Source organism: Malassezia restricta, chromosome II (assembly GCF_003290485.1).
Source record: "Malassezia restricta chromosome II, complete sequence".
NCBI classification, from domain to species: domain Eukaryota; kingdom Fungi; phylum Basidiomycota; class Malasseziomycetes; order Malasseziales; family Malasseziaceae; genus Malassezia; species Malassezia restricta.
The window spans coordinates 1,151,071-1,164,785 of NC_040194.1; the positions used below are offsets into that span (position 1 = coordinate 1,151,071).

Consider the following 13,715-nt stretch of genomic DNA (forward strand, 5'->3'; position numbering starts at 1 on the left):
TATGTCACGTGATTACCCGCCGCTGCTCTGGGCGATATCATTGATATCAACGTTTCGTTACTCACAGCGTTTGTCGGCTTTGAGCGGTTCGTAACATGTTGGATTTTGGACTTGCAAAACACCAAGCAGATGACCCAACGAAAAATGAAGATGAAAACGATTCAATGAAAGACCAAAAAGAAAAGAAGAAACCATATGCACTTCAAAAACCTGCGAATACGGCACTACGTCAGCAGCGTTTGAAAGCATGGCATCCCATCTTGTCTCACTCTACCGTGCTACCCATTTTGTTTGGAATGGGCGTATTTTTCGCGGTACTGGGTGGTGTCATGTATTGGTCATCCGTGCGGGTGAACGAGCTTACTATCGAGTATTCCTCCTGTCGCGACGAAGCTCCTCAATCCGGTCCTCCTGAGAATATACCTAGCAAATATTACAAATACCGTTTTCATTCAAAGCACGACTTGAAAAATATGCAGCCCCCGCAATGGAGCGCCGAGCGTATTCAACCAGGGCCTGGCAGGGAGAACAACCCAGCACGATACCGCTGCACGGTTTCTTTTTCCATTCCTGAGCAATTGGATCCAGGCGTGTTTCTTTATTATAAGCTCACCAATTTTTATCAGAATCACCGAAGGTACATGAAAAGTATGGACTACCTGCAACTTTTGAATAAGCCGCGCACCGCGGATGAACTACAAAGTGATCAATGTAAGCCCCTTGGTCGGGATCCTCACACAAATCTGGCTGTATACCCGTGTGGATTAATTGCTAACAGCGTTTTTAACGATACGTTTACCTCACCAATCATGCTGGATGAAAGTGGAAAGGAAATATCTACGTATAACATGAGTGAAAAGAATATCATTTGGCAGAGTGAATACAAGCACTACAAGACACCAACGTACAATGCCTCTGAAATCGTGCCGCCGCCCTATTGGCAAGGAGCCGAAGGTCCATTTGGATATCCCTCTGGTAGGTATGAGGAAGGGAAAGTGTTTGATCCATCGAAGAACGAGCACTTTCAAGTGTGGATGCGCACTGCCGCTTTCCCCCATTTCAGGAAACTATATATGCGCAACGACAACGATCCGATGACTGTGGGCCGCTATTCGATCGAGATTAAAGACAACTATCCTGTGAATATGTTCCATGGCACCAAAGCTATCGTGTTGAGCACAGCATCTTGGGTCGGCGGTCGTAGCATCGTCATGGGTGCATCACACATTGCAGTCGCAGCTTTGTGCTTTTTATTGGGTTTTGCACTGACAGGAATGCAGCTCGCTCGCCCAAGACGTGTGGGTGATACGAGGTACCTGAGCTGGAATAATCCTCCGAAACAGCGCACATGACTCCAAGATTCCTATAATATATCTACGTTTATGACACTGTAATGTCCATGCTGGCCTCACGTGTTTAGGCCGCGCCGGACAGTTGGGTGGGGAGATGCGTGGACTTGTTTCCTGCTTCATGCCATGCTCCTGCGTTGTGAACTTCATCGTGGCTTTGTTGTACCATGGTAGCGAATCCCTGGTTACCTACGCTCCTTACAACACCGACGAGCTTTGTCTTGCCTTCTCGAGCAATCAGCTTGGTCCCGGGTGTAATGTACTCCATGTTAGCCATGAACCGTAGTCGCACACGCGCTCTATCACCCATTCGCATGACAGGCTTCGCATCATCCATTGGAGGTGATGAGACAGAACGACGCCTTTCCGGCCCATCAATCTTAAGAATACTCATAATCTTTACTGTTTGACGAATGCTCGAGGCATGCAGTACAATGCAGGATCCCACAGAGAGGGTTGTAGTGTGATACAAACACAATACCTCAGCTTCAAACTCTTGATACGCACATGGCGGAGTGCTTGTCTGTGATGCAAGAAGCATTCCCTTGCGTACCTGATTTCGTCGGACTCGCTTCAATGCGAAGCACACAGACTGTCCTGCACTTGCACACGCGACGTTTATCCGCTTACGCTGGATCGAACGGACAGATGTTTGCGTGAATTGACCGAGACTGTCTGGCCCTAACAACAGAGAATCGCCCGTCTTGACGATACCAGACTTGAGGACCCCGGAGACTACAGTGCCCACAAATGGGACACTGAATACATCATTGATGGGCATTTCAACAGGCCCAGATCGCAAAGGTGCATACTGTGCCTGGCTCGAAGGAAGAACATTAAGGAACATGCGCAGCAAATCAAGTCTTTGTCCTGTGACATTACTAACTTGAAAAATAGGACATACTCGCTTCATCGGGAACTTCAAAGCCGCATCAATTACTTGAGATTCTGACTCAATGAAAACAGGCGCCTTTCTGCACCCCGGCGACTGAAGCACCTTTTGTACTTGCTGCATTGTCCGCTCAAGAATATGTGGTGGGCACATATCTACCTTGGTGATGACAACGGCGACAGGAATACCAAGTGCCAGCGCTATTCCGAGGTGCTCCTTGCTCATTCCGACGAGGCCTGCATTAGCACCGACCATAAGCATAACATAGTCTGGTAGAGCACTAGTCATACCAAAAACTGTTGTCTTTAGGTATCGCTCGTGACCTGCAAGATCAATGAAAGAAATAACCTTGGCCGACTTTTGACATATGTCCTCCCAAGAGACTTTGCGCTGCAGCGCATCAGCATCATGAAGCTCAACCACTGGCGTTCCATTAGCATGGAAGCCCATGACTTCGGTGCCGACGCTACTTGTCCGACCCGTTTCGATTTCATGCTTGTGCCTGAAGAGGTCAACACGAGCTCGACCACGGCCGTCATCAAGTCCACCCTTGGTAAGTACACCGAGAAGTGTACTCTTTCCAGCATCAACATTCCCCAGAATAGCAACTCGTATCTCAATGTGATCTTCTGCGGACTGTGGCTCATTGCGTATCAACAACACATTCGTGTTACCATATGAGGTCAACTTTGTGCAACAGGCACCCACATGTGCTGAAGTCTGATCCAAAAGTGCTTTGCACGCATTATGCTTCGATGTTGAAATATTGATGATGACACGCGTGTCCACGGAGGGTACAGCGTTTTCATCTAGTATTATAACAACCTCGCCACTCTCTTTATCAAGTTGTTGCTTGAGTTCCATGACTAGCGGCATATATAATGGGTCATTAGTTTCCAAAGCAGATAAAATTTGCATATCCATTGATTTCAAGGTCAAGGCATCCATCTCATTTATAATGGACGTCATGGATTGGAGTCATTCAACGCCACCGTAGCTGCACCTATGACTCGGACGCAGCATCAACATGGCCCAAGCGCGCCGTGACAGGAAATAATTCGCACGCGTCTGTTTTATTTTTCCTTCGCCAAATAGGACCATTGCCATGCACACAAAATGCTCCACTTTGTCCTTTGGCGCCGCTGGCTGAAATAGCATTTAAACCATGGGCACACAACTGGCGTATACGAACGGGCCTAATGCTCAACCAGTGATCCATGTACCCACGCTGATACCACCGCCAGCTTATGCTCATGTGTGCCCCTATATTTTTCGCTCCGCCGATCCATCCATTCAACCAGAATCGTTTGGCTTCCTTGACACACTCGGACTCAAAAGCATTGTGCTGCTTTCTATCGAATATCCATCGAAGCAACTTGAGGTCTACTGTGCAAAAAATCATATTGAAATACACCATTTTGGGATCGAAAGGCGTTGGCCTTCGCCTAATAATCTAGAGTCCAGCTCTTCTGCATCAAGTCATCTTTTCTTTTCGTCTCAAGAGATCAATTCATTCAGTGTGCTCGAGTCAATTGTAAAGGACGCACTCGAGTTGCTACTGGACGTACGGAATCATCCTGTTCTCGTGACAGATATGTGTGTATACGTGGACTCACATCAGTGCGGGTATTTTTGAAACTGGGACGCTTCTTGGCTGTTTGCGAAAAATTCAAGGCTGGAATCTCAGTAGTATTCTATTTGAATATCGGTCTTTTGCCGGGTCATTGGCCCGCAGTGCTAACGAAAGGTTTATCGAGGTGCGTTTGCATATTCTTTCTTACAACTTCAGATGTTTGATACTGACCTTATAACAATGCCTCCCACTGAATTTGTACCGGACTGGCTGTTACCATCTCAACAGTTCTATGTGGATGAATCTGAGCGCAGCGATAGCACGAGTCATGGTCATTCAGACTAGGCACGAGCAGCGCAATCAACCGTCCGATATGTTTTTCCTGGATTTAGCATTCATTGTGAATATGTGGTGAAGTGCTTTATTGCGCCCGCCGGTCGATACTCTTCTGGTAGAGATCCCAACACAGGGATGTAGCGATCATTATGAAGTGCAAAGAATTTAGGCTTCCACATGATACCCTGCTTTTCTCGCTCCTGTGCATCTTCACGCTGACCATCTTCGATCGCAGATTTCGCTTCAGTTGCCTTGTTCATGTCCCTTGACATAATTCCTTCTGTCACTTTAAGCCAGAGACGCTGTGATTCGTTCGGCATCTGCTGATCTATTGGGGGCACCTGCTTTTGCACAGCTTGGGCATTGTGAGCATCAAATAGAAGGCGTGTGTGGCCTGTGTGAGAGTCTTTGTACTCCATCTTGCCACTCCATTTCCCGTACATATTGCCCACTTGGCGACCGTTACGCATAATCTTGCCTTCAATCATATTATAAGAACCAGTAAAGTAGCCTTTTACTTTGAACTCAACGTCCGTAGACATTTGAAGATTTTTATTCACCATTTCGCTGTGGTCTCCTAGTTCAAGTACCATTTTCCCAAAGAGAATTCCACGGGCGTACATATTAGGCATACTTATGCTGTACTCTCCATCCTCAGGCCGACTCAAGAGTACAATACGACTCGTGCCACCCATAATATTTGCCGCGGTATTACCAAGGAACCTGCTCTTGGGTCGTAAATCACCATAAATTAAGATATTGTTCTCGGGCGACACATAATAATATGCGCTAATAGGTGGATGGTGTGATACCTGCTCGGCGATGTACACACCCGTTGTGCCATTGGGGTACGCATATGTACAACGGAAAAATTCACCCAGCACAGGATTGTATGGCTTTTTCACTCCTTTTGGCTTAATATGCCACCCAGACATATAATACGTTAGGACTGCAAGGAAACGCTCCTCTGGATTCTCGAGGCGATCTGCACCAAAAATCAAGTCTGGATGACTCAAAAAGTCGGTCACACGCTCCAACATGCTGCGAGGCTCCAACACAAAAGTTGGGAGTGTCACCTTGTGTAGATCCATACCAAGGCGAAGTTGTCCGATCAGACTTAATAGAATGCTTCCTGATTCATCATCCAGCTCTTCCATGTCATCAGCATCAGCACCCTCAGGCGGATTGTCATCTTTCGATAACTTAGAGCCTTGACCATGCCAAGAAACAGCTGAGCTCACCTGCGAAAATAATCCCATTTGTTCTGGACTGTGTTCTCTTTGGTGCGGAAAGTATCCAGGTGCCAAGCGAATGGGCGCTATGGCCCCTGCTTTGTGGGCCCGCCCGCGAGATTCGTGGGGCAAGCCTGTATGATAACATCATCATTATACACCACGTGTTTAATAGCTACATATGGGCTCTACCGCGAACCGCATCACATCACCGCAAGCGCATCACGAATGACAAGATGTGAGTTACCCTTCTCTGGCAGCAGAAATCATGACGCGACCATCCGGTCGCTCGATACGGTCCTCATAAGTGTATAAATCTTCGTACCGACGCCGTTTAGCTTCTAGACTGGGACGATCATGGTCACCTGCACGCTTCGTAGAGGTTGGTGATCGTGCGCGTATGGGCGCTTCAGATCGAGCACGACCCCACGAACTTGCTTCATACGCTGTATTCGCTGCACCGACCAGTCCCATGAGAGCACTAGCAGCACCTTCATCATAGTCCTCGTCCACTTCTCGAGCATTACTAGCTGAGTCTGAGCCGCGACTCATCGAAGACACGCCAGGCTCAGCAGGTGCAAGGCGAACCTCAGAATGAATCCCTCGCACGGGTAGCTCACTCCGGATGCGGCTCACTTCTTGTTTTCCATGAAACGTACTGTCTCGATCGCCATCTAGAATCTCGCGCTCTTGACTTGGCGAAACAAACGTGCGGCGATCCAGTGGTGAAAGCCGCGTACTTGTCACAGGGACATACGGGCGTCCACCACGATAGCCGTCACTATCGTACCGCGAGATACGTCCATCATAATAATGATGCGATGAAGTCATTGGTATACGGGAAGAGTAAACTCCTGCACGCTCGTCAACATACGGCACAGAATATTGCCGGTCCCATTCTAAGGGAGCCTCATGCGTGCGAGGATGAGAAACATCTGCACGGTCGGTTTCAGCGTAAGATCGAGCAAATGTAGATGGACCATTGAGCGACCGCGACGCACTAATATACGCGCGATGCGGAGGGGCGTCTAGTATTTGTTTGCGTTCACCCTCGGAGTGAACTTCGCGAACAGGCACAGATACTTCTGCTGATGGATCTGCTGATGTGCGAGATGAGATCTTCCAAGTCTTGTCTTCGGCTTTGAATGAGGCAGCAGACGGTGTATCTGGAGCTGCTACATTGACGGTAGCGTATGAGTCCAGCGGTACATCCTTAGGTTTGGGAATGTTCGGTACTGCTTTCCCAAGCGGCTCAGCATTTTGTAAAAGTTGTAAACGTTGCTGAATAGCTGCATTCTCAGGTTCAAGCTCCATGACACGGCGATAAGCATCAATAGCATCAGAAATTTGATTGTTGCATGTCTCATACAAAATTCCAAGGTTCAGCCAAATTTCAGGGATGTAGGGATTCAAACGAATAGAGCGGGAAAATGCACCCAGTGCATCATGAAATTGCATGATTTGGAAATAGAGTATGCCAATTGAACACCAGAGAGCAGGATTCTTTCCGTCGCGATACACAGCTTGTTGATACGCATCATAAGCTTTATTATATTCCTGCATCTCCATGTAGGATCTGCCGACCAAGAACCACGTTTGCTGGTCATTTGGATCACATTCCAGGCTCTGTTGCAAGAGCTCTAGAGCTTTTTCTTGGCTAAAAAAGCTCGCTTTTGGCTGCATGTACAATAGGCCCAATTGCTGGCGGACCTTCGCATGATCTGTGTTTTCAGAGAGGACACGTTCATATGCTTCTCTTGCAAGATCGTAAGCATGTTGTTGTTCGTGCACATGTCCAATTTGAAACCAAATATCCATCTCTGTGAGCGGCTTGGGCGGGTTTCCTAGGATGAGACGAAAACATTCGAGACTAGTTTCATATTTACCTTGCTGCTTGTATATGATTCCGAGGCGAAAGTAAATTTCGTTGGCCTTTTCATAGTCAGGATTCATTCGAACAACACTAGAAAAAGTTTCTTCAGCGTGCTCTAGGCTTCCGTAACGGTCGTACAATATGCCGATTCCATACCAAAGCTTTGGCTCTTTGGGATTTGGCAAATGGTATAAGGCCTGATGGTATGCAGCATACGCTTTTTCAAGCTCATCCATCATCAAGTAGCAATGACCCATTGCACCCCATACTTCTCCATTTTCATTGTCAATATCTAAAACACGTTGAAAGTATTCAACAGCAAGATCAAAATGGTCCATAGAACGATATACATTTGCAATGGCACTGAGCGCTGAAACAGAATATGGGTTATGCAAAAGGGCAGACTCGTAGGAGCCAAGCGCACGGGGTGAGTCTCCCATGGATTCAGCCGTTGAACCAATGGTGAGCCACGCATGCTCGTTTGCAGTGCTGAGTTTCATCAGCGTGACCATGACGCGGTCACCCTTCGGCGGCAGGATAGCTGGGGGCACATCAGCAGCTGTCAAACCCATGCTTGTTCGAGGAGAATGATGCATCATATCAGGACCCTTTTGAGAGGGACTTTTTCTTACATCCAAGTACACGACTGAGGCATTATCGGGAGCCATGACTGGCACCGTTTCTGCTGAAGGGTCTAACGTTGTTCCAGCCATAACGGCATTAGAGACGGTTGCAGCGGCAGGTACAGCACCGGGAGGATAAGGGTGCACGCTAATGGGTGCACTTATATCCCGACTCACCATGCCCCCCTGGTTTCGCTCTTTTTAGAGTCTTGTGAAGCAGAATAATATAGGGTTGACTCTAGAAAACTACGTTGCATCCGAACAATATGTCACGCATTGACGGCACGCATTCACCACGTGGCGCTAGGTACATCCGGCAAAATTGCGTGCTTTATGAAACTCATTTTTACATTACGCTTGGCGGTTGGTCCGCGCCAAGCAGACGCTTGCTGTCAATGCCAACTAATCATGTAACCCTTTTGCACCACTCAATTCACTGTGGAGGTATGACTACGAGCCACGCGAAGCCAATTTGCCACCTCTCATGTCGTCAGAGATGTTAATGCCAACCATAGCCTCACCCAGGTTCGTAGAAACTTCAGCTAGCTTAGTGGCATCATTGTAGTGAGCTACTGCCTGAACGATGGCTTTAGCACGCTCGGCCTGGTTGGCTCCTTTGAAAATTCCAGAGCCCACGAACACACCATCGCTGCCAAGTTGCATCATTAGCGCAGCATCAGCTGGCGTTGCCACGCCACCCGCAGCAAAGTTAACCACTGGAAGGCGCTTAAGACGAGCAGTTTCTTTCAAAAGATGGAAAGGTGCTTGGATCGTGCGGGCGTACGAGTATAGCTCATCGTCGTTCATACTGGCAGCACGACGAATTTCAGCTTGAACCGTGCGCTGATGGCGCACAGCCTCGACCACATTACCTGTTCCAGCCTCACCCTTCGTTCGAATCATAGCAGCACCCTCGCTAATTCGGCGAAGGGCTTCACCAAGATTACGGCAGCCGCACACAAAAGGCACTTTGAAGTTGTGCTTGTTTATGTGATGCTCCTCATCAGCAGGAGTCAGCACCTCGCTCTCATCAATGTAGTCCACATTAATCGCCTGAAGAATTTGAGCCTCAACAAAATGACCAATACGGCATTTGGCCATGACAGGAATAGTAACGGCGTCAATGATCTCTTGGATCATTGCCGGATCAGACATGCGAGCCACACCTCCATCGGCACGGATATCAGCAGGCACTCGCTCCAATGCCATGACAGCACAGGCACCGGCTTCCTCAGCAATACGTGCCTGTTCGGCGTTCACAACATCCATGATCACACCGCCTTTGAGCATCTGTGCCAATCCACTCTTTACACCAAAGGTGCCCAAACTTCCGGAGCCAGCTTCAGGCTTGATGTTACGCATAGCACTGCGTGGAACGCTACCCGACTTTTCAGTTGTCGAGGAGCTAGGAAGAATTTTGGGATTTTCAGTCGACATATCAACCAAGAGGGGGACAAACGTTACGAGTTTTACCACCTGTGCTTCCTACGGAGCAAATGTATGGCTTCCACTATGGCTCCTTATTGATTATATAAAAATCACGTGTACGAATGGTCGAGAAAGTATGTCGGCCGGGTGGGCCCGGGTTCCAGCGCCGTGGTGCATTCGAGTTGCACCCGTAGCCTCTTTAGTCGTTTTGTCCACCCAGATTTGTCGTCCTGGCCGTTTTCCTTTGGCTATAGTGATCCGCAAACTAGCCATGTCTGCCCCATTCTGCCGGAACTTAATCTCGCGCCAGGCTTTTAACGTCGCGTATGTATTAAAGCTCAGGGGATGTGAACAATCACTAACACAATCTTCTCAGTCCGACGGTGAAGCACGTCGCTAATGGCACTCCTGTGGTGTCGGGTCTTAACCTCCGTGTTTCGGCGCCCGTTGACCCGCACAGCCACGATGATCACGGTCACTTTGGCTCGCGCTCAGATGTCGCCTCCCTCCCATCCTGGACATCGAAGGCTGCGCTCCGTGGCCATTCGCTTGTGTCGCGGACGGCTGTGAATGGTAAGTACTTGCGCGTGCCACGTATGATTGAAGAACTCTGCTAACTTATCAGCAAATGTGTCAGGCACCCAAACCCGTTTCTTCTCGTCGTCGTCGCGTGCTCTACAGACTCCCAACTTTAGCGACTATCGTGTCAAGAACCCAGAGGCTCACCGAGCGTTTTCGTACTTTATGATCGGTACGTTCGGTGCGGTTTCTGCTGCCAGCGCTCGCTCGACTGTGACCAATTTCCTCGCCACTATGAGTGCGTCGAGCGATGTGCTTGCGTTGGCCAAGGTCGAGGTTGATATGGCCAACATTCCTGAGGGCAAGAACGCCATTATCAAATGGCGCGGTAAGCCTGTCTTTGTTCGCCACCGCACCCAATCTGAGATTGACGAAGCCAACGACATTGATATAAACTCGCTGCGTGACCCGCAAGCTGATTCGGACCGTGTCAAGCGCCCCGAATGGCTCGTTATGCTCGGAGTTTGCACCCACCTGGGTTGTGTGCCTATTGGTGAGGCCGGTGAATTCGGCGGCTGGTTTTGCCCTTGCCATGGTAGCCACTACGATATCAGTGGTCGTATCCGGAAGGGTCCTGCGCCTACCAACCTCGAAGTTCCTGTGTACGATTTCAACGATGAAGAGAACAAGGTACGTGGCTTCGCGACAACGTATGATGCTGACTCTCTAGCTCATTATCGGCTAAGTAGACAAAATAACCACTGTGTACTTATGTGTACGTAGAGAACTTTGTTTCTTCAATGGAAAATATAGCTGTTTCGGCTTTTTGTCGCCACGGTGCATCTACAGGTGTTACGAATTTAGGTATGTGTGATTCGTTTAAGTTTAGCATAGGCTGTTACCCGTTTTAAACCCAAACGATCATTGCATCAACGCGGAATCTCTGGACATACCAAATATACGGTCTTAGCTCTCTACACATTTATTTGAAACCACCTTTGCTCTTCTTCGAGCGAGGCTTAACATCCTCGGTTTCGCTACCGCTCAGATCATCACGGTCACGACGCTTTTTCTGATCATCACGGGCAGCTTTTGCTTCCAATTCATCCCAATCTTCACCTTCGTCTTCGCTATCCTCTTCTGGCTCGGACCCACTTTCTTCAGATTCCCCGAAGTCTGAACCACTCTCAGAATATTCTGTAGATTCCTCGTCACCATCATCAAGTTCGGAATCAAACTCTGAGGCAGACTCACTATCAGATGCATCCGAAGCATCACTGCCATCCGCTTGTAGAAAACCCCAGCCTCCTTCTTGAAAGAAAGCGTATGGGTCGTCATTGATTGTCTTCATGATCGCGCCCCAATTGAGGTTGACGGCACCCTCCGTGACACAGACATCAACAGAGTCAAGCCACTGTTTGACATCATCCAGCGAACTAGTTGGCACGCTGCTAATATGCAATGGAGCGCGATTAAAGTCACTGAAAACAAATACCATATCAAATGAAGAAAGACCATACTGCACACGTTCAAGGTGCACAATCTCAATGTCTGAAAGAGTTACGACAAGGAATGGTGGGTCCGAGAGATGCACAAGGCAGTCCGTAGTAGGCTGGAGAAGTACACTGGCACGAGATGGCACGCCGTTGAATCCAAGATCACGATAAGGAATATCAACTTGAATGCGACCATTTGAGGCATCCGCTATGCGCTGTGCAAAGTGTTTAAACTCTTTGTTAAGCATATGGCGATGACGCCGCTCCTCTTGTTCCAGTTCAATTTCATCTTCGTCACCCGTTCGGTAGCGGCGCTTTCTGTTACCCGTTTCATCGAATTGAACATCGGAAGCTTCGCGGTAGAATTGAACATCTTTGGTTTTACGTTTTCCGATCATAACAGGCGACTTAAGATGAAAATGGATGAGCACGATCAATTCTTTGTCACATGGTTGGTAAAATAAGTGCTTGACGTTGCTGAATGGGATATCAATCTTTTGGTCCTGACGTAGAGGCGACATGAATCTAACACCATTTTGATGGATAGTCAGGTTACCAGGAACGCGCTTTCCTTCCAAAGCAGGACGGGGAAACACTTCAGGAAGGGAGAGAGGGCGTTGCTTGTTTAAAATCAGTTGGTCTTGCTCGACCACATCGGCCATCTCCTTTTGCTCAGCCTCACGCTTTGCTGCAACACGACGCATCTCATTAATTTCATTGTACAAGTCATCAAAATGACGCGCATTGGTCGATCGGTAGCTGACATTGCGAATGAATGTAGCGTTCGGATCATCAAAAGGAACATCATCCTTTTTACCAGAGAGCTGTCCTGGGGTAACAAAATTGATGCGCAAATACGTGAATTCACCTTCGTCAGATTTACTGACATTTTTCAGTGTCTTGATATGGAACGGAACAGCAAATTGATTAATGGGAAGAATAACCGATTGGGCTCGGTGATCGACCATGATCTAGCTGCATTAGTTGTTCTCGAAAGATAAAATACATACACGAAGTTCTTCCACCTTATTAGGGAGCTGGCTCTCGCGCCGATAGCTCTCAAACTTCTCAAAAACAGGCTCATTCAGGTTGCGTGTAGAGCCGCCTTCACCAGAGAAGCGCTTTAGTCCTTGGCTCTGCTTCTGCTTCACCAATTCCCTCTGATGTTCTTTGATTTGGTTCAGCACAGACTCGTCCAGCGTCGCAGTGCGTGCGCGGCTTCGAAGCACTCGACCGCCAATGGTGGTATGACCGGAAGACTACATGTGAGCATAATATGTGTTTACTTACGTTCGACTCTGCTTTGACCATGGTACTTGCAAACTTTAGAAAGCACAAATGTGGTCGCTAAAGGTACGCGTCGTCGAACCCACGACGCGCCGTACTGCCGATACACGGGTGAAGCACGCTGGCTGAGTCTACTATCACGTGACAACCTCCACTCTTACTGCGAAGGGCATGCGAAAGAGGCACCCATTTGTGCATTGCACATGCGGTCCACTTTTAAACAAAAGCACACGTTTGGTATGACGCGATCACTGACTCAAAGATGAAAGGGTGAAGGAATTTGATCGTATCAAGAAACAGTATCCTGAAAGAATCCCGGTAATCTGTGAGAAGGCCGAAAAATCAGACATGCCTCCGATATCTAAGAAAAAGTATTTGGCACCAAGCGTATGTATTCTTGTATTTATACACTGAAGGACTTGACTGTCGGTCAATTTGTTTATGTGATACGTAAGAAGATTAAACTTTCTCCTGATAAAGCTATTTTCGTCTATGTGAACAGCGTCCTTCCTGCTTCATCAGCTTCCATGCACGAAATACATGCTGTGTATAAAGATGATGACGGTTTTCTTTACCTCACATATTCGGGAGAAAATTCTTTCTATGTGTGACAAACTTGTCTAGAGAGAAATGTGCTCGATTTTTCTATGATCTGCACATGTCTAAAGATTCTCAACCGCCAAATCGTGTTCTAAACACTGATTCGCATAGACACACTATCTGCTCGAATGACATCTTCGATGCTTCTATTCTGCAGATCTTGTACATATTTTTTGAGCTTGACAAAGATACTTGTGTAAATGATGCGTTCCTTCTCAGCAACGCGTTTTTCAAGCTAAAAACCAATGTATTAGTTGCCCCTGTGCTCAACGTGAGTTGCATCATTAACCGATCGGCAGCGAGAAGCTCAGGTGTGTCGAAGTGGAGGTTATCACGCGGGAACCTGGGCGGCTGCATTTTCTTTTCTCAGTGCCGTCCAGTCAGGCCGGAGGCAGTTCAGCTCGACCGTCTTCACTGTTGATCGAACAAGATTATAACAGAGGCTATTTACAAGTTTTTGTTTCATTATCGGACTTTGATTATATTTTCAATCTAGCTTCAAAAGTA

The 13,715-nt window shown here is 47.8% G+C and overlaps 9 protein-coding genes across 9 annotated transcripts; 4 read left to right on the forward strand and 5 right to left on the reverse strand.

Annotated features, from left to right (window-relative positions):
• Nucleotides 1–95: 95 nt before the first annotated feature.
• On the forward strand, nucleotides 96–1,352 carry MRET_1537 (LEM3 CDC50 family protein; the record flags this gene model as incomplete). The annotated part of the gene is made up of 1 exon (XM_027628164.1): nucleotides 96–1,352. The coding sequence occupies one exon, from the start codon at nucleotides 96–98 to the stop codon at nucleotides 1,350–1,352; it is 1,257 nt and encodes a 418-aa protein (XP_027483475.1).
• A 64-nt stretch (nucleotides 1,353–1,416) lies between these two features.
• MRET_1538 (GTP-binding protein 1) lies at nucleotides 1,417–3,210 on the reverse strand (the record flags this gene model as incomplete). The annotated part of the gene is made up of 1 exon (XM_027628165.1): nucleotides 1,417–3,210. The coding sequence occupies one exon, from the start codon at nucleotides 3,208–3,210 to the stop codon at nucleotides 1,417–1,419; it is 1,794 nt and encodes a 597-aa protein (XP_027483548.1).
• Nucleotides 3,211–3,406: 196 nt separating this feature from the next.
• Nucleotides 3,407–4,159, forward strand: MRET_1539 (tyrosine-protein phosphatase SIW14; the record flags this gene model as incomplete). Its single annotated transcript, XM_027628166.1, has 3 exons — nucleotides 3,407–3,837; nucleotides 3,863–3,998; nucleotides 4,031–4,159. 3 exons carry the CDS (start codon nucleotides 3,407–3,409, stop codon nucleotides 4,157–4,159), a joined length of 696 nt encoding a protein of 231 aa, XP_027483549.1.
• Nucleotides 4,160–4,209: 50 nt separating this feature from the next.
• Nucleotides 4,210–5,409, reverse strand: MRET_1540 (oxysterol-binding protein-related protein 8; the record flags this gene model as incomplete). Its single annotated transcript, XM_027628167.1, has 1 exon — nucleotides 4,210–5,409. The coding sequence occupies one exon, from the start codon at nucleotides 5,407–5,409 to the stop codon at nucleotides 4,210–4,212; it is 1,200 nt and encodes a 399-aa protein (XP_027483841.1).
• A 216-nt stretch (nucleotides 5,410–5,625) lies between these two features.
• On the reverse strand, nucleotides 5,626–8,058 carry MRET_1541 (transcriptional co-repressor; the record flags this gene model as incomplete). The annotated part of the gene is made up of 1 exon (XM_027628168.1): nucleotides 5,626–8,058. The coding sequence occupies one exon, from the start codon at nucleotides 8,056–8,058 to the stop codon at nucleotides 5,626–5,628; it is 2,433 nt and encodes an 810-aa protein (XP_027483840.1).
• A 270-nt stretch (nucleotides 8,059–8,328) lies between these two features.
• On the reverse strand, nucleotides 8,329–9,315 carry MRET_1542 (pyridoxal 5'-phosphate synthase pdxS subunit; the record flags this gene model as incomplete). The annotated part of the gene is made up of 1 exon (XM_027628169.1): nucleotides 8,329–9,315. One exon carries the CDS (start codon nucleotides 9,313–9,315, stop codon nucleotides 8,329–8,331), a length of 987 nt encoding a protein of 328 aa, XP_027483839.1.
• Nucleotides 9,316–9,577: 262 nt separating this feature from the next.
• On the forward strand, nucleotides 9,578–10,570 carry MRET_1543 (ubiquinol-cytochrome c reductase iron-sulfur subunit; the record flags this gene model as incomplete). Its single annotated transcript, XM_027628170.1, has 4 exons — nucleotides 9,578–9,630; nucleotides 9,683–9,879; nucleotides 9,932–10,515; nucleotides 10,556–10,570. The coding sequence occupies 4 exons, from the start codon at nucleotides 9,578–9,580 to the stop codon at nucleotides 10,568–10,570; spliced, it is 849 nt and encodes a 282-aa protein (XP_027483838.1).
• A 237-nt stretch (nucleotides 10,571–10,807) lies between these two features.
• Nucleotides 10,808–12,632, reverse strand: MRET_1544 (FACT complex subunit SPT16; the record flags this gene model as incomplete). The annotated part of the gene is made up of 3 exons (XM_027628171.1): nucleotides 10,808–12,292; nucleotides 12,332–12,580; nucleotides 12,612–12,632. 3 exons carry the CDS (start codon nucleotides 12,630–12,632, stop codon nucleotides 10,808–10,810), a joined length of 1,755 nt encoding a protein of 584 aa, XP_027483845.1.
• A 179-nt stretch (nucleotides 12,633–12,811) lies between these two features.
• On the forward strand, nucleotides 12,812–13,219 carry MRET_1545 (GABA(A) receptor-associated protein; the record flags this gene model as incomplete). The annotated part of the gene is made up of 3 exons (XM_027628172.1): nucleotides 12,812–12,845; nucleotides 12,871–12,995; nucleotides 13,025–13,219. The coding sequence occupies 3 exons, from the start codon at nucleotides 12,812–12,814 to the stop codon at nucleotides 13,217–13,219; spliced, it is 354 nt and encodes a 117-aa protein (XP_027483844.1).
• Nucleotides 13,220–13,715: the final 496 nt, after the last annotated feature.